Consider the following 19635-nt stretch of genomic DNA (forward strand, 5'->3'; position numbering starts at 1 on the left):
TGGAGACGTGATGGGGATGCCTCCCAACTGGAGTGCTGCAGTGGAGGGATACAGGCTCTCTAAGTAAGGACAGGCCAGGCAGACAAAGAGGGGGAGTTGCCCTTTATATGACAGAGCAGCTGGAATGCATGGAGGTCTGCCAGGGGATGAATGACAAGCCAAGCAAGAGCTTATGGCTGAGGATTAAAGAGCAGATCACTCTGCATGACATAATAGGGGATGTCAGCTGTAGGGCTGCCTGACCAGGAAGAACAAATGGATCAGAGCTTCTACAGACAGCTAGAAGCAGCCTCATGTTGGCAAGCTCTGGTCCTCAAAGGGGACTTGAACCACCCCAATATCTGCTGGAGGAACAACACAGCAAGGCATATGCAGTACAGGAGCTTTCTGGAAATCATTGATGACAATTTCCTTACCCAAGTGATACAAGAACCAACAAGGAGAGATGCTCTGCTGGATCTGGTACTCACAAACAAGGATGTTAGGATGTAAATATCGAAGGCAGCCTTGGCTGCAGTGACCATGAAGATGGGGTTCAGGTTCCCAATAGGAGGGAGAAGGGCAAAAAAGGCAAGATCACAACCCTAGACTTGAGGAGAGCACACTTTGGTTCTTCAGGTGTCTGCCTGATAGAGTCCTGTGGAATAAGACCCTGGAGGGAAGAAGGGACCAAGAAAGTTGGTGGATATTCAAGGACCACATCCTCCAAGCTCAAGAGCAGTCCATCCCCATGAGCAGAAACTTAAGCAAAAATGGCAGGAAGCTTGCATGGATGAATGAGGAGATCCTGGCAAAACTGAAACATGTAAAGGAAATATATGTAGAAGGTGGAAGCAGAGACAGGTAACCTGGGAGGAATATAGAGGCACTGAGTATGCAGAGACATGGTTAGGAAGGATAAAGTCCATCTGGAGCTGATTCTGGTTGAGGTACTGAATGCCGCCTTCACCTTAGTCTTTACTAGGAAGACTAGCTTTCAGTAATCTAAGGACCCAGAGACTGGGGAAAGTCTGGAGCAAGGAATACTTACCCCTGGTGGAAAAGGAATATGTTGGAGAATACTTAAGCAGACTGGATTTTCATAAGTCTGTAGGTCCTGATGAGATGCATGCATAAGTGCTAAGGGAGTCATCTGATGTCACTGCAAGGCTACTCTCAATAATCTTTGAATGATTGTGGTGATTAGGATGGGTGCCTGAAGACTGGAGGAAAGTGAATGTCATTCCTATCTTCAAGAATAGCAAGAAAGAGGACCCAGGGAACTACAGGCTGGTCAGCATCACCTTGATCCCTGGGAAGGTGACGAAACAACTAATCCTGGAAAGCATTTCAAGCCATATGAAGGAGAAGATTGTGAGTAGTCAATACAGATTTACTAAGGGAAGTCATGCTTGACCAACCTGAAAACCTTCTCCAATGAAATGACTAGCTTGGTAGATGTGGGGAAGGAAGTGGATGTTGTCTATCTTGACATCAGTAAAATTTTTGACGCTGTCTGCCATAAGATCCTTGTAGAGAAGCTGATAAAGTATGGGCTAGATAGGCAGACAGTGAGGTGGATTAAAAACTGGCTCAACAACTGGGCCCATAGAGTGATTATGAGAAGCACAAAGTCTAGTTGGAGGCCGGTAACTAGCGGGTGTACCCCAGGGCACAATACTGGGTCCACTCTTGTTTAGCATCTGCATTAATGACCTGGATGATGGGGCAGAGTGTCCCAACCGCAAGTTTCCAGACGATGCTGGACTAGGAGTGGCTCATCCAGAGGGACCATGACAGGCTGTAGAAATGGGCTGACAAGAATCTCATGAAGTTCAGCAAGAAGTGTGAAGTCCTGCACCTGGGGAGGAACAATGCCATACACCAGTACATGCTGGGGGCTGACCATCTGGATAGAAGCTTTGCAGAAAAGGCTGTGGGGGTCATAGTGGACACCAAGTTGAACATCAGCAATGTGCCCTGGCTGCAGAAGGCTGCTGGTATCCTGGGCTTCATTAGGAGGAGTGTAGCCAGCAAGTCGAGGGATGTGATGCTTCCTTCTTCTCAGCAGCACTGAGGCCACACCTGGAGTACTGTTTCCAGCTCTGGGTTCCCCAGTACAAGAGAGACATGGACATACTGGAGAGTCCAGTGAGGGACCCTTAAGATGATGAAGTGACTGAAGCATCTCCTGTAGGAGGAAAGGCTGGGAGAGCAGGGACTGTTAGTCTGGAGAAGACGACTCAGGGGGCATTTTATTAAGGTGTACAAATACCTGAAGGGAAGTTGTAAAGAAGTTAGAGCCAGGCTCTTTCTGGTGGTGTCTGGTGACGGTCTAAGAGGCAATGAGCATGAACTACAGAGGACATTCCATTTAAGCATTATATATATAACGGTTAGATATATACTTGTTGTGAGGGTGTTCAAACACTGGAACAAGTTTCCCATGGGAGTCTTTATCCTTGAAGATATTCAAAAGCTGAATGGGCATGGTCCTCAGCAACCTCCTGTAGATTGCTCTGCTAGAGCAGGGGTGTTGGACAAGATGACCTCCAGAGGTCCTTTTCAACCTCAGCCATACTGTGGTTCTGTGAAAAGGGGGAAATGTCTTTAAGTCTGTCCTCAAAAGACGCTGAGTGCTGGTGTTGTGGGCAGCTTTGAATTGGAGTGCTAATTAGATAATTAGAATACAGGGTTCTAAAATCACAATATAGTTATATTTCTCTCCCTCAGAACTTTCACAGCCAGACTCCTGATCCCTTGGCACTTCTGCCATATACGCTTTAATAATTTTGTAAATATGAAGTCTTCCATAAATACAGGGCGACCGTAAGGCAGTTGCACTTGACAGCTATTGTAGATGGTCTCTAAATGATAGTTTTTCAGCAAGGGCATGTGTTTCTTCCTTGAGTTCCTTGTGTGTGTTGATGCAGCATGTTGAACTTCAAAATTTAATACTGATATGTTACACCTATTAATCATACTTTCCAGTTTTTAGGGGGTTTACTTTTTTTCTTCATTTGCAGCTACTGTTATATGTTAATGAGACTGTAATATTTTTCCCATCCGTAAGTGTTATATCATTCTCAATTTTATTAGAAATAAGCTTCAATATAAATGTCTTATGTTGTTGCTAGGAGCGAGGGGCACAGGGACTGTTTCATACTGGGTTTTCTGAAAGCACTAATAAAAGACTACTGCGAAAACACAGTGTAGTTGGCTTGGCACATGTGAGCATAGATGAAAAATAGCATGAGGCTCATAATAAGGGAGACTGCACATGGAAATGTTTATAATCCTGTTGTGTGAGGAAGGTAACTGGTAGTCAGGAACTTCAAAAAACAGGAAGGTTCAGTCTCCATCCCAAAAGACCAGGTCCTGAAAATCACAAAATTAATTCTACTGCAAGACAAAATTTTAAGTTGGAGAGTGATCATGAATAAGTTAATTCAGTGTTTTGAAACTGAATTTGTATATAGAAAAAAAATATATTTTCCTTTGGTCATTGCACAGCTACAGATGGTGAAAGGTAATAACCAAATGCTCCTGCACTGAAGAAATTAAGGCAGTGGATAAAAAAATCAGATCCTGTGCATTGCCAAATGAACACTGAAACCTTCATTGGAGAAATCTGTTAACAACTGTTTAGATTTTTCTAATGTCCAATGGCTTTGTTTCTTAAATTTATTAAATTTAAATCTACTAAATGTGAATCTACCTTAATAATGCTAAAATAGAAAAATAGGTAGCATGAAGTGAGAAAATAGTGCCTTGCTCTCAGTGTTCATATAGGAATATTGTATACCTATGTGAGAATCTGTGATGGAAAAACTAAGTGTGTAAATTCGAACAACTTATCTTTAAAATGTGGCATTAAGACTGAAATATGTTGTGTATTTGTACCTGACTCTCTGTGCGTTCTGGCCCCATCTTGAAAGTGATTTGATAATTATAATTATTTATACAGAGACTTATTTCATTGAATTCAGTGGAAGTGCTTTTTATTTAAAAAATGGGAGTGAAATCAGAGACTTAACAGGGAATATTTTTCAGAGAAAAGTGCAAAGTGTACTGCTGTCTCTGTCACTACTGGAGTATTGACCAACTATCAGACTGTCTCTTTTTTCAAGTGAGAATTTTCTTAAACTTTTTGTGTAACCACGGCAGCCTTATGTACAGTGACTGATTTTCTGTACATGCTGATGCATCATCAAACAGATTTGTTCATGAAAAGTTACCTAAGCAATCATCTCTAATTAAAAAATTGAAATATATTTAAGTACATAATACTTAGCCTGGCAAAATGTTCCTCTAGTAAATCTAGAACAACACAGCTAGATTTTTTTTAAAAATTATAATTTTAGTATCCTTCTGAGACAGGAATGACCCATCTCTATGCATGATAATAGGAATTTGCTATCCGTATAACTGGGTTGACTCCATTTTATTTTGATAGCTGCGCTGTGTGCATACAAGCCATCATTTTTGCATAAACAAGAAGCTTTAATTTTTTTCACAGTGCCTCCACTATTAGCAATAAAAGTCATTAATGCTTGCACATTATTTTCTTTCATTCTTTGCTAAAGGGATTAATACTGCCATAGGTGGAATTAAGAGATGATCCGATTTTTGTTTGCGGAAGCTCAGAAGCCGAGTTCTGACATATTCTGACATTCTGACCTCAGGCCATCAGACTTTTTGCCTCAATTACTTGGAAAAGTCTGTCTGGAGCAGAGCAATTTTATTTAGCTCCCCAACAAATATGTGCATGTGACAACTGGGCCAGATATCCTTGGGGTCCAAGTTTCCTGTCTTTGGTACACTCGCTGCATGTCTCAGCAGAAAGTTTAAAAACCTGTACAGTTTATGAATGATGATGTGCAAGGGTGAAGTCTCATGTTATTTATTTTTAGGGACTGGGTTATATTCAGAACTGAAACACATACTGTATAACAGATTGTAGTTACAGGCCAGCTCTTTTATGGGATAATGGAGATACCGTGTTCCTCTGTTTTGGATATTATTTAAAATAGATTTTAATATAATAGTCTTTTCTAATTAATTCTATTGAAGTCAACTTTGTGCTGTCTCAGGAAGTACAGGATGAGGACATAGTGGATAGGTGTTGAGAACAAAAAAAAAAAGGAAAAAAAAATTATGAGGAATATTTTAACAGCCAAAGAAGAGCATGGATTTTTTGCCCTGATCTTTCATAGATTTGAGGGTTTTGGGGAGGGGTAGGTTCTATTTAAGCAGTATTTTTGTATGATCACTGAACAAGTTTTCAAGGCTATTCTGTAACTCCCTTGTACAGTGGAAAGGAAGACTGGACACTGCCTCAAGGTGTTAAAGTTCATTCAGATTCCATAATCATAATTTTTCTTATCTTCCTGGGGGTGCGAGAGGCATTCCAGAACATTTTGCTAGAAGGCTGCAACTAGTTTACATACTAACGATGAGTACCAGCTCCTCAGCAAACTCTTGAGCTCTCCTTTTCCCACTTCCCCATCCAATGACAATGAAATGTAAAGAATCCCAGGGCTGATATTTCTGGGTGCACTTACAGCTGAAGCACAGGGGAGTTGGGCTCCCTAGCCGTATGAGACCTCACTCCTGTTCAGAGGAAAAGTTTGCTTGGTAGGGTTTTCTTTCTCCCCCTCTGCTACCTGTAAGGATCTAGTTACTTTTCTGTGCAGCAGACGTCCCTTTCTTTGTAATTAACAGGAAATAGATTTTCATTTATTTTTTTTTCTGTTTCTTAGTACTTTAAAAAAACAGATTTTTATTAACACTTCTTGAAACCTGTAGGCCAAATCTGTGAACTATGTTGTCCATTTATCCTTTGATTCAATCCTCGTATCCAAAGTGCTGAAGTTTTAGTGTTTCTGTACGTTTCTAGACAAGATACTAAAAATATCTATCAGCTGAGGCATCTGTTTATTAGGTATCTATTTACTTGACTGCTGGCAATATACAAAGAGCCTCTATTGAGTAAAATTCATAAAGCTAATTTCTATTTCTCTTCAGAGAAAGTTACGGGTCAGAAGACAGTCACACAATTCCTTGCTTTATATGCCTGGACTTTCATTCCCATTATTCTATTATAATAACAGTACTGCTTATACTTCCCTCACACCTACATGATTCATGGCTCCTTTCTTACCATTAGAGATGAATGAGAGGCTTCCTACAGAAAATGCAGGTAAAAAAATCATGACTAAAAAGTATAAAACAAAGTAGTTTTTACATAGCTGTAATGTACCTGTAATGTTAGAGTAGAACAATTAATAAATTGTAGTTATTTTATTTTGGATGTTGTTTGTGTTACTTTTTACAAAAACACAATTTTAATGTTTTGGGGGATAAGCAGGCAAGTTTAAACATTCAAGTCTAAACACACAGAAGCACTGCTTTTATTTTTTGCAAATGATTTTGAGAGTTTCTCAAATTCTTTTTGGTTTTACTGGTTATACTTAAAATGACCAAGTAAATGTTAATATTCTAAAATATGCCTCCAGTATTTCATTACATATAGGCTTAGATTCCATGAGTTCATTTTGAACCATGGCTGAAACACATTTGACTTAAGAAAAACAAAACAATAAGTAGATTTATTTCCCTCTGACAGTGCCCTTTAACATTTTAAGTGATGAATTAAACACTTTATTTTCCTTTAATTATTTCAGACCCATTTGCCAATGTTTTCCCCCCAGTTCCAAATGGAAAAGATTAGACGAAATGTAATACTGATCTTGTAGTAAGAATTATAGTTGTTATGCTGACAGGTTTGATAGGGTCTGTATGCAATGAAACAAAAACACATGACTGCAGTCATAACTGTTAGGCCTTACTGGAATTATCCTTTGCGCAATAACTTGACCTCTTTTTGGAAATTCTAGTCGTTTCATTGATTGTTTTGAGGCTCATTGGCGTGTTCTAGAACATGGTGTATTTTTGTTTGTTAATTTGATTTAATTATAGCAGAGAAGCAGACTTGAGCTTTTGGGACTCAGCATGTCTAGAAAATGGTAGAAAAAGTAGGCTGCCAAAAGGAGCCGTGGGAAAGAAAAAACCTGATGCAAAATCCACTTCCTGCACTTAGTCTTACACTTGAGAAAAGACAACAGACTGGTGGGGCAAGGAGTGAAGGGTACATGCAGTGAGAATGTGTCCAAGATCTTCCTGCAAAGGGTCTCTCTCTAGGCTGCCAGAAGGAAACGGGATCTGTGCTACTTTATTTCCCTCCCCCTTCATAACTCTTAAATTTGCCCACACATTTGCATACTTCTAATCTCCTTCACTTGGGAGTAAAAGTTTTTTCCTTCCTATTTTCCTGCAGCATTTGAGCTTTTCTTGGCCTTTCTTCCAGCATGTTAGGAGTACAACTTAGTTAAAAAGCAGGCATCTTACACTGCAACTTTTGTCCTGTCTGTCTGTCTGAATGTTGGAAGAAAAAGCTTCCAAAAATGAGACCCAGAATTTCAGTGGTGGGCCTGGTGGCAGTGCCCATGCACCAGGACCTTCCTCTGGCCCAAGTGAAATTGATTGCTTTTTGTTCTGTGTAGACTGTAGCATCAGAGTACTGTTTGTCTTCTCTAGGGCAAGATAAGGAAACTAGTAATCTTGCAGGGGGGAGACACTTTAAAACAAGGCTTGCATGGGATTTGGATACCCAGCTTCTTATGGCTTAGAAAAGAGTTGGACATGTTGTTCTGCTCTTTAGCCTTGGAAATTCCCTTGAGGAAATACCCTTACTACTTGGGAAAAACACATAGGTGAAGAGCTCCTGAAGGGGACAGCACGTGTAGCTGCATGTGCGTCGCTGCCTACTGTAGCAGCATTGCTTATCCCTAGAAGAGAATGTAGACCCTAAAGGGAAATTAAAAGGAAAAGTGTGGAGAAACAATTCCTTTGTGAAACTTCCTGACTCTCTTTCTCCTGTAAAATTTTCCCTCCCCTGGTAACGCAGTTTTAAAAAGAATCATTAGTTCTTCAGATTTTTCTCTCCTTCCTTTCCCAACTCCCTCAGTAGCTACAATTCTCCATAGTTTGTCAGGGAATATTTCTTAATTTTTTCTTCCAAAGTTTTAAGATGTATACACTTCACCTGCAGTCTCAGAAAACCGCTGATCTCCATGGGGTTGAAATCAGTAATGGTTGTGTCTGGCTTGTGTATTAATTTCTCTGTAATTGAGTCATAATGAAAAATCCGAGTATGTCTTTTGAGGGACAAATAAAATTTTAGTTTGAAAGTTAGTGAATAAGTTTATCTTTTAATATGTATGGAGCATTAATATAAATAAGAAAACACATAGTAAGGTATTGTCATTAAAAAAAATCATGTAAATACATTTTAGAAAAAGAGTTGTGTTAATTCCTAAATTTAGTGTATTCAATGGCAGGTGATGCAGAAGTACTCTTTTTTAAACTAAAAGGATATTCTTATGGTCTTCATGTTTATGAAGAACTTTAGTATTGCATCAGATATATTAATCAGGTATTTAGGAGCTCATCTTCTTACCCATAAAATTTTGTTAAAGTAAAATCTGCGAAACTTCAGGTTTTCATATAATATTCTCTTTTAACTGCTGTGACTTCAAAGCAAATACAGGGATTATGGCATCCCTTACATTACAGAACTGTAGTTGTGTGATAAACAACCTCTTCTAACCTGAGCAAAATAATGGTTTCCTTTTAAAATGAAAAGCGGGAGGTGTAGGGGTAGAGGAAGAGGGATTATTGAGCAAGTTAATTAGAAACAGCCCAAGGGAAATGTTAGGAAATTAAAACCCAGAGAATCAGCATGACGGTAGCTAAAAATATATTGTCACAAGATATGCCGAGGGTGGGGAGCGGCAGGGAGGCATATAAAGAATTTGATTAAACAGCAAGAAATTTTTTCAGGTGTTTTGGTTTCTACATTTTTTTTTGTGCCCCAGCTTCAGTAAAACAGTGAAGTAATAATTACACTCTGCAGATTCAGGCGAGCCTGTAGAATAAAGATTGGTGGAAAATTAAATATCCACGTTTAACATTTGCTACATCAGACGAAAACATGCCATGGGAGAGCAAATATACATGAGTGGTTTGTGACACAGGTTCTTCCTTTGAATGCAGAGAGTACTCAGATACAATTCTGTGAGGAATAAAGACTCAAGAAAGGGAAAGTGAAAAAATAATCTTAATAAATATAATCATAACACTTATTTTCATAAGAAATGATTGAGAAGTCATGGTGCATTGTCCTGGATGGTAATTGAAAGCTAAGATTATTATGAGGCAGCTTTCGGAGCTAGTTTTAACATTAAAAGCTTATGTAGCTTTGAAAATAAGATCTGTTCATCTATTCTAATGGTACTTTTCTCGAATAGAGAAAGTAATTTATAGTTTTGATTTTTATTTTATTGAATGGGTAATGTCAACAGAAAGCATCCCTCGGTTTCAGATGAGAATTTTGAATGTATACACGCCAGAGCAAATGTCTAAAATGTGTTGTATCATACACACTGACTTTAAGACTGTGCACAGTGGCTGAATTTCTATAAGTTAGGGGCATGCCTACATGCTTACATGTAACTAAGTAAAACAAATTTATACAAATGTAACAACTATGTATTTAATACATATAACTGCCTGTTTCTAAAGACAATATAAAATGGGACATATTCTATGAACTGACAAGCCACTTTGAAGAGGTGAACTATGTGGTTTGTTTGTGTGTCCGGTTCTGTGTTTCTTGTTTAAAATACATTTTGTTAGTTACTTTTTTAACTGGATCAACTATGCAAGGCTAATTTCCAAGTAATGACACTTACTAAAAAGAACAAATAGAATTTTTGTAAGAGCTTTATTATTCTGTATTATACCTCACTAACATGAATTTTTATAAGCACCTACTGTAATGCATTAACATCCCATTATCAGTGTTAATAAACATTGGCATAGGTCATTGTAGTTTTCTGTTTCAGTATTCAGAATTATTGGTTAATATTAGGTCAGCATTCAGATTTAATGGCTCCATTTCCTGTGAATTTAATTAGTCTATCCTGCAGTTGCAGCGTGGATTCCTTGCATACAAAAGCTAACAAGTCAATGCCTGCGTTAAGTTACTTGAAGCAGAAGTTGCAAAAAAGCTGTCTGCTTGTTGGATTGTGATATATTTGGTGAAGTTCCTTTCATTGTGTTCTTTAAATAAATGAAACATTTAAGCTTTTTCCTCCCCCCAACTTTTTTTTTCCTTGGAAAAAGTGTTGGTAGGTAGTGACTTCCTAGGGTGGAAAGCGTCACAGGAATGAAAGCACAGAAAAATTGTATTCCTTTGCTGTTTCTACCACAGGTTCTTCATGAAAAGCATGTGTCGTTATGGTATGTTATGTTCCCCACCTGTAAAATGAAAAAGGTGTCTTAGCAAAGATACTGGTTATTTCCTTCACTGTCTCTCTTACATGGAACCAATTTTGTTTTAAGCACCCAGTTCATTAACCAGTGTAGTGGGTTGTTGCCCTTGTTACAACTTAAATAATCTTTAAAAGTATTTAGTTTTGTGGACCATTCTTTTTTGCATGGCTTAAGCAGGAATTTGTTTAGTGAACTATGATACATATTATTTTTAATGTAAGTCCAGAGACCGTGAGTGAACTGATTTTTTTTATAACTTTACTAGTTTAGGTCTTCTGTCCTTTTTTTTCTAAGCTAGGACTAAGTGTTATTCTCATTTGTTCTTCTCCCAGTATTTGAGCTAACTGTCAACAGCACAAAACATTACAGTGTAGCATGTCATTGAGGGTACAGGTAGAGGAGGAATACTAGGAAATTTATTTATATTGAAGAGAGATTGCATTGCAGATTTCAGGTGGTCCACTTAAGGTCCTAAAAGACCTTTAGGAAGAAGCAGTGATTAATCCTTTTAATTATAAAGCCATAACCAAGCTAGGCTGTTGTGTGGCTTAAGACAAAATTAATGAAAACTAATACGCAAACGTTTCTGCAAGTACCCTGTGATCTCTCTCAATAAGAACATTCTCATTGTTTTGTATGAGTTCTGTATGATTTGATTATTAGGTAAAATGCATTACAAAACCCTCTTAGGACTTCATCTGAATATAAAATCACTTATGAAGTATTTAGGAATACTTAGCACTTTTAAGCAGATATCTTTTTCTGTCCCAAGGGAGGTTAGTAAAACTGGGTCTGGAAAACACTTCTTTTTTCTCTGTCCTAGGGAGGTGAGAGGATCAGAAAGTCATATTTTAACCTTTCTTCAGTTAACACTGAAGGTGTTAGTCCTCTTATTCTTGGAGGCCACTAGCTAAGGGCAATAGACCATTCTGTGGGCAGTTTCTCAGTTCCTTAAATCCACTGCCTCTGAGTTGCAAGGTGTAACACACAAATCTTAAGTTTTAACTGCGTGCAAGTGTGTGAGGACCTGATGTGAGTCAAGTGATTCAGATAGGAACTTAATCTTAGTTGTAGGTATAAACGTGACTTCTTGTTCTGTCATCTCTGGTACATACAGTGCAATTGCTCACAACGCTTTTCAGTAAAATGGGTGTTTTAATAAAATACAGAGGTTTCCTGATGGAATTTTGAGACTCTCATGTGGTTTTTAGTTTGTTTATACTTTCTAGGAACTGCTATTTCTTGATGTAGTTGTATCCTTCTGCAACAACTTCTGATACTGCTGTAATTATATGAATTTCTTACAGGCCATTAATGTAGGTCTATAATGTGTCGCTGATTTGTCATGGCACAGTTTTATAACATGCGGTGTATGACTGACTAATGAGTTCAGGGTCTTAGGAGTGTGGTTTTGGCTCCCAGATGTTTTACGTGCAATTAAAAAATCCATACTATTTCAGGTAAACTGCTCCTTTCCTGAAGTAATTTTTGGATTATGGTGTGTCAGGACAGGGACAGTGCACAGTCTGAATGTGTTGTTCCAAGTAAAACTTTTGACGTGATTCATGCAACTTCTTGTTCATTATAGCCCCACTACATATGTTTTGGATGAAGATGAGCCTCGCTTTCTTGAAGAAGTTGATTACAGCGCAGAGAGTAATGATGATCAAGACATTGAATTAGCTGATAATGCGGGTGATTATGAGGCAACTAATCAAGAAGATGGACTTTCAGACTCAGATTCAACAAGGATACTCCTTTCTTGAACGATCTTTGCAGCCAGTAATAAGAGATGAAGTATCCTGGATTTTCATAGTCACGAACTTCCTCACCTTTGTCTACTAAGGGGATATGCTTAAGGAAACACAAATAACTGGGCCCTGCCTAGCTCAAGGACAATAAATATTTGTGGTTTCTGATAAATTGGCATTTGTTTTATTTAAGGAGTTTTGTGTTTTCTTCTAGCACTAAATAGATAAATCTATTTACAAGTTAATTTTCTACTAAATAGCACCGCATGGCATTTTGTGTCCTTAAACCCTACTTTCAGAAAAATGGAGTATAATTTCTGTTGTGTCAGAGTACGGAAACTAATTCTTTGTGGTACAGTTCTTCGAGTTGCTTCCTGAAAAATACGTATGTACAAATTTTCTAAATTAATTTGTGTATGTGTGTGTGTGTATGCGCATGTGTATACTGAGGTGAAGAGGTTATTTTTCAACATTATTTCAAAGATACTTGATTGTGTTTTAAAGTAATGTAGTGCCTGCTCTGGAACTATTCAATAATTACTAAATTAAAAATTAAGAAGTGATGTATGAATTGTTGCACTTGTTTCTTGCTTCTGATGATTATATGGTTTTGCCACAATACTACCTGAAAATATATAATGTCTGTTCACAGTTAAGGAATTTTGCACAGTGACCAATGCAACCTGTGCTTACAGGAACTATACACTTGTATAAAACTCTTTCCCATAAAGTAGGCATGGTCTTATACGAAGAGATTGGGTTTTTTCAAGTGTACATGACTACAAGAAGTGGTTAGATATATATACCATATGTATGTTCAGCTACTCAGTTGCTCAATTTTTCTCATTCAATATGCACGTAGTAAAAAAGAGTTCACTTTACTGGGGGCACATCAACTATATACCCAATTCAAATGTTTTAAAAGGGAAAGTGCATTTTGGTTTAAACATCTTTTGCCTGATCTGAATACAGTGTTTGCTCTGAGAAGGAGATTGGACTGTAACTTCCTGAGGTCTCTCCCAGCCTGAATAATTATTCAGTGATTCTATATTCTTCACGTTTAAAGTCGTCAGGCATAGCATTTACACTTCTTCATCTTTTCCTGTCATCTATGAATTCTTATTGCCTCTTGCCTCTGCTTAGAATAAGACCTAGTAAAGAAATGAAGTTGTACCTCGTTGTTTACAGACTGACATGTTTTGCAATGAAAAATATTTTTCCAAAATTATTTTTACTTGGTGTGACCCAATTGTGGCATTCATTTTCTGATGCATGTGCAAGGGCTTTAAGAGCATGAAGAATAACACTTCTAAGTTACAGCAGGTTTTTAACTGATAAGAACTTCGTGTATGTTTAGTGTTGCAAATAAAACTGTATTTTGGAGGGGAAGAGTGCCTTTGGTAGAAGCATAAAAAAAAAAAAAATGAAGAGAATTAAGTGTATCAATGATTCTCAGTCTGGAGATGGATATTCACCAGAATCTGCTGTTTCATATGCAGCATTGTTTGGTGATGACTATACATACCATTCTGATTCTGAAACTGGGGAAGGGTTTTTGATCCCTCGTGATATGCTACTGTATTGTGTTAAAAGGCTTAAATTTATATTAATAACCACACAGTTTTGAGATGTAATTGTATAATGGAAACATTTACATTCTTATCCCTTTATAACTCTCTCTAGTGAAAACTGTCATTCCTTGTGTTCTGTACTGTAAATAAGAAAGTTAATTAATACCCTGCTGAAGAGGAGCCCTCCCCACTGAAACTGTAGAGGAGTTTGGGAATCTGCCAAACAGAAGGATTAACCTTGCCACAGAATTTGAGCTCTCTTTAAGTGAGCCCAGTGAGAGCAGACCAGAACGCTTACATTGCTGCATCAGTCTTATACTAGTTATCTGCATAAATAGATTTTCATCCTTAAGGACTTGTACTGCAGTACCTTACATAAATAATTTTGACTTAAATTTCAGGGATGCAGGATGCCACATGTTGGTTAACCCCATTGCGCGTTTCTCCTTAGTTTCATATGAACCTGTATTAATCCTAGAAGACTATTTTCATAATACAGGCAAGACTAGAAATGGACTTCATCCATTTAGAAAGAATTATGGCTTAGTACTACAAAATCATCTTTTCATCCTGAGTAAATGTGCATATATGTTCTCATGTGTTCTACAGCTTTTAGTCTGTGCAAAGGAGTTACAAATTACTTATATAATGGCTCAGGATAATGGGCATTTTCCTAAAACAATAATGTGTTTATACATTAGATTCTAATGCACTTATACATTAGATGAGATGTATGCATTTGATTAGATGAGATGTCGGTTTGTCAGTTGTGGGTCTGAACTTCTACCAGTGCAGTCCCAGTGCAAGAGTGAAACTTTATCCTTATCTTACACGTTGTTGAAAATGCAAAGGCCTTTACCTCTTACGTGTTTTGTGGCACTTCATGTAAATTCTGAAAGGCAGCGTCTCCATCCGTGCTCACGGGGTTGCCAGTTCCTGGGAAGAACTGTCACAGTGGTAGCTGCTTCACACTGTTTATCCCTTCTCTACTACATGTTGCCATTGTTGCAGTGCTGTTGGAAGACATGCACTGGTATCCCCTTTTTATATGTTTTGGTGGGAAGTCTGGTGTTTAGCTGAAAATGGAATAGCTGAGGCTTGATTCTGTTACGCTCCATTCTGTTACTATGGCATTCACCCCGAATAAATGGGCAGAATGGATAGCAAAGAATGGCAGTTTCTTGAACTGTCACAAATCAGTTGTCTAGCATGGCCTGTCCCAGACAATTGACTGTCTTTATTTTATGCATTGGCATTCCAATGTTTCTGGTTTTAAATGATGCTCTTTACTATAAGCATGGCTGATTTTGTATAGGAAAAGAAGATAGTCTTATATCTTTTTCCAGTAATAACACCAAATAAGATTATAAACAATAATTACATCCGTGTTATTTATTGTCTTGGTTTTAAATAATTGCTGGGTGATTAATTACTTTATTCCCCTTTCAGGTATAATGCAAGTTGCAGCACAAATTTTGATATTGTGTCTTCACTGGTGACATCCCCTGCTGTAATGTAACTTACAGCTAAGACTGCAGTTTCTGCTGAAATCTTGGCTGGTCATTTTTGGAGGTGGATTGCTTTATCAGCCTGACTTATCAGGGAGAACTGTTGTGAATCTCAAATAAGAATGCAGTATCCGTAAACACTGTTAACAAAATACAAAAAATCAAGGTTTCAGATAGGTCCTAATGTAAAGCTGTGATGGATATAATTGTTGCAGTGTTATTATGTATGCCCCAAATAACAATACTTACTAATAAAAATACATAATAAAGAATTAATTACAATCATTTTGCTTCCCTATTATTGGTTAGAAATGTTTAAAGGATTTCTTATCATAGCATTTGCAGCAATGTACGTACCTAGAAGAATTGGAGTGTGCTTAGCATTTCAAGAAGGAGAATATTTTGTTCATTGTCAAGTTAAAGTCAGTGTGCTGCGGGCTTAGAGTACTATTTGCATATTAATAGATTGAATTATAGCTCTTAAAAAGCTTAATATTCAGCAGCATATGTAAAACTTAAGAAGACTTCAGATGAACCACAATGAGCAGAACGCACAGAAGAAGGAGAGTCTTTTGATGAGAGTCTTTCCCTCCTACACAACTAATAGACTTTTCATCTGATTTAGGAAAGGCACAAGTTTATTCGTCGCTAAGTTACCACTTTACAATTAAGCTCAGACTGCAGTTGAGGACTAAGTTATTTTTATTATTTATATTTTTACAGTAGCAATTTAAAGATTTGAGACAATTTATGGAGGGAAAGCTTAAGATAAAAGTGGATTTAGTTTTATGGAGCTGTCTGAAAAGAGCAAGTGGTTACTAGGAATCATCAGTGACACTTTTGCAAATACGTATGCAGTGTGCTTAACTAACATCTGTCATGTTAGTTTAAGTTGAACAACTTCGTTGTTCATACTTCACACTTCTGTTGTCCAGACTGCTGTAGGATATAGAAGAGTCACAATTAATCTTAAGGATATCTTTCTTTGATCTTAATCATAGAATGGTTTGGGTTGGAAGGGACCTTAAAGATCACCTAGTTCGCACCCCCCTGCCCTGGGCAGGGACACCTCCCACTAGACCAGGCTGCTCAAAGCCCCATCCAGCCTGGCCTTGAACACTTCCAGGGATGGGGCATCCACAGCTTCTCTGGGCAACCTGTTCCAGTGTCTCACCACTCCCACAGTAACGAATTTCTTCCTAATATCTAAATGTTTCTAAATGTTTCTAAATTTTAATGTTTCTGAAGTCATCAGGATGTAAAGCATTTGAGATGTGACCTTGCATCTTGTTTGTTTAAATAAACTAACTGTAGATTGCTTTGAAAGAAGGGCTTCAAAATATGAAAAGTTAAACAGCTTTGAAGCCTAGTAAAGAATACATTTCCTTAAATTATAGATGGTTTGGCTGTTTTCAATAGTATCATATAGGGGATTTGTTTAGTCCCTGTAAAATACTTCATAACAATGAAATACCCTCCCTTAATTCTTCTGGTATTAGAAAATGTTAGATGCATATATCTTTTTTCTATTATTTTCTCTTTTTTTTTTTAAAAAAAAAAACATAATATTGTTAGTGCAGCTTTTGAAGCAGTTCAAAAAGAATCATCGCTGAAATTTATGGGTTTAGCAACAAAGGAAACAGCACACTATAGGATTTGTTGATCCAAATTATGTGGTTACCAAATGCCAACCAGCTGCTGCTTTTTGCTGCCTATGCAGCATTTTTACCACAAGATGCTTGTGTTTCATGCGTGCCCTTCTTTCTTGGAATGAGGTTATTTAGCATGCATAATTTTTCATTGTAGGTTGGAAGAATACTTACTTAAACTAGCAGCACCACATAGCACTACTGTAAATTTTCACTGGGATGAATGCTAAATAATAAAAGAACCCAACTAACAAAATTTCACAATAGTACTTCCATATGTGAAACACTGCTGTCAACATGGAGTGGGGAGATTGACTTAGAGTGATCTGAAAAAGGACTCTTCTTTGCAGTGTCCCTCCAGAAAAGGATCCTGTAGAAAAGGATCTCCACAATTTAGTACTGATTAAGAACTTTTTTCCAAACCCCAGACCTATCCTATCTTTTGTCCTACTCGCTTCAAAAGAAAAGGGTCGAGATTTGCTTGTAGTGTATTTAGAGAATAACTCTATTACTCAATTATTTTGGTTTCTCTCCCCCCCTCCCCCGCCACGAAAAAGGCAACTGGGGTCTCAAAATTATGTAATACCATTGTAGAAATCTTCATACAGCTTAAATCTTTATAATGTGTCTCAATTTAAGGTAAGTTCTAAGCTTATTAAAAAAGCTGTCAAGGTCACAATGAGATTTGCCCCAGAACATGTATGTCCATGGCCCAGGAATGGCCGAGACAGGGGTTTAGCTTTTACAGAACAACAGTCTTGCTTCCCCTCAAACTTGAAAATGAAACAAAGGTTATTTGCCTTCCAGACAGCTGGAAAAGGTGATGCAGGCTGACGCCAAAACCCAGGTCACCCTGCCCATGTTTTACTTAGATCTGGCAGTCTTGTGTTTAACCCTAGCACTTGAAACAGCTCTGGGAGGCTACTGGCTTTCGGAGTTGAATTGCTTTGCACTGGGGTGGTCTTTCATCACTTGATTGGTTGCAGACCGCTCTCACTTGGCCTTACAGGGTTAAATCAGAGCTGTTGTCTTCTCTGGCTAATCATTAAGGCAACATAAACGACTCTCAGATGGCAGCATTGTATTTGTGCTGACTTCATTCCTAAAAGAAAATGAACATGAAAATATTTCAGCATAAACAAGACATGAGACACAGAGTAAGGAGCACAGATGATCTTTAATATTTTGTATAATATTTGCTAAATTGTACCATATTTACATAAATCTTATTAATGATAGGAGCAGTCCAGCTGACCGCACAGATTAAAATGGCTCAGTTGTACATTTTGTGAAGACAAACTGGAACGAGGTGTCTCACCCAAACCCTCAGCCAACAGTCTGCCTTAATACTTGGCTTTGATCCAGCATCCCAGCTAATTTAATTTAGTGCAATACACTGCCAAATGAAATGTCCTAAACTGGGTCAGACGCAATTCCAAAATAATGTATGCCTTGGGTTTTCTGTCCTGTGAAGACTGTTGCAAAATTTGCAGATTCTCTGCAACAGTCATCCTGCTGTTACTGCTTGTGTATAATCACAAAAGGGACAAGTTCAATTTAAGTAGATCTTGTGTACGCTTGTACACGAGTTCAGTTTAATCCACGTCTGCTTTAGGTTACTGTGTTCTTCTAAAGCATCCAGTCTGGTCAAGCCAGTCCTTCAGCGATTAGCCAGCGACATTTCACTCTCCCTTTGGGTTTGACCTTGCTGTTGACAAAAGCTTTCTGTTATGAATCACATCAGTCAGGGTTGCTTGAAAACTCTGCTGTTACCAAATGACACCTTGAATGCATTCCAGAATGAAAGAAGGACCCCCAAATCATCTATTTAAATACAGTAAGTACCTCATTACTTACTATGTCAGGCACTTGCTTCTTTTGTCCAAAGACAGAATGTCTAGAACAGAGTAGACTATATTTCAAAAGAATAATTTTTCAGATCTATGTTACTGGAATGAGTGAATTCAGGAAGATATTAACTATACAAATCCCTTTATCCTAAGCACCTGGACCCAAGTTTTAATAGGGAAGCAGATGAAATCTAATGTACTCAAGCAGGGGCGGCTCCTGGTCAGCGAATTCTATATGGAAGCCAAGTCACTTGGCGTTCCCTCTCACGCAGCTTCCTATGTTGAGGAGGAAATGCCACCATTCACAGCAGAGGAAGAAGTCATCACCTTAACATCTTCACCTGGCCGCGTCTGCCTCACAGACCATGGAGATTTGTGCGCAGGTTTTCCTCTGCCCTTGAGTTGTGTTCTGTGGTATGGGGAGAGGGAGAGAAGGATAAATTACAGCTTGCCAATATTAAGGGTCACATAGGCTAGTGCTTAAGAGCATCCACCCTCATCCGTGACTCATCCACCAGGGCAAGATGGCTCTGGGCAAAGCACCTATTGGCAGTGAAAGGAAACGGAAGATGGACACAAGAAATGCCTCCTTTGTTTCTAGTCTAGCAGAGGCAAATGGGGCCTGAGGAAATCCTCGGCTACCTGGGAAAATCCCTCTCCACAATGCCTACCGTGAGCTTCGCCCCATGCCATGGTGAGGGTTGGCCAGGTGCTGGGGGCCCTGATGGAGCACCATTGCCTGACTTGGGGCCAGGCCAGGCTACTGGCACAGCTGTGAGAGCATCCCCACAGCAGAATGACAGGTAACGCTGAAGGCAGGAGCAGTGTTGTTGAGATGGGAACATTGATGGGTCAAAGATTCAAGAAAGAACACACTAACCTAGATAACTTCATAGAATCATAGAATGGTCAGAATTGGAAGGAACCTT

The 19635-nt window shown here is 38.3% G+C and overlaps 1 protein-coding gene across 8 annotated transcripts in view; it reads left to right on the forward strand.

Annotated features, from left to right (window-relative positions):
• The window catches only part of AGTPBP1 (ATP/GTP binding carboxypeptidase 1), a 106255-nt gene that overhangs the window by 60005 nt on the left and 26615 nt on the right, over positions 1-19635 (forward strand). For 6 of the 8 annotated variants that reach the window (XM_054186815.1, XM_054186811.1, XM_054186818.1 and 3 more), the window contains one exon: positions 11966-15461. The exons of 1 other annotated variant lie outside the window; for it this stretch is intronic. In XM_054186815.1, the coding sequence (XP_054042790.1) occupies positions 11966-12143 (178 nt within the window). In that variant the 3' untranslated portion in view covers positions 12144-15461. Of the gene's footprint in view, positions 1-11965; positions 15462-19635 lie in introns of those variants that run through there. One more of the 8 variants, XM_054186817.1, reaches the window with a different exon arrangement.

The sequence above is a fragment of the Rissa tridactyla genome, chromosome Z, assembly GCF_028500815.1.
Source record: "Rissa tridactyla isolate bRisTri1 chromosome Z, bRisTri1.patW.cur.20221130, whole genome shotgun sequence".
In the NCBI taxonomy this organism is placed as follows: Eukaryota; Metazoa; Chordata; class Aves; order Charadriiformes; family Laridae; genus Rissa; species Rissa tridactyla.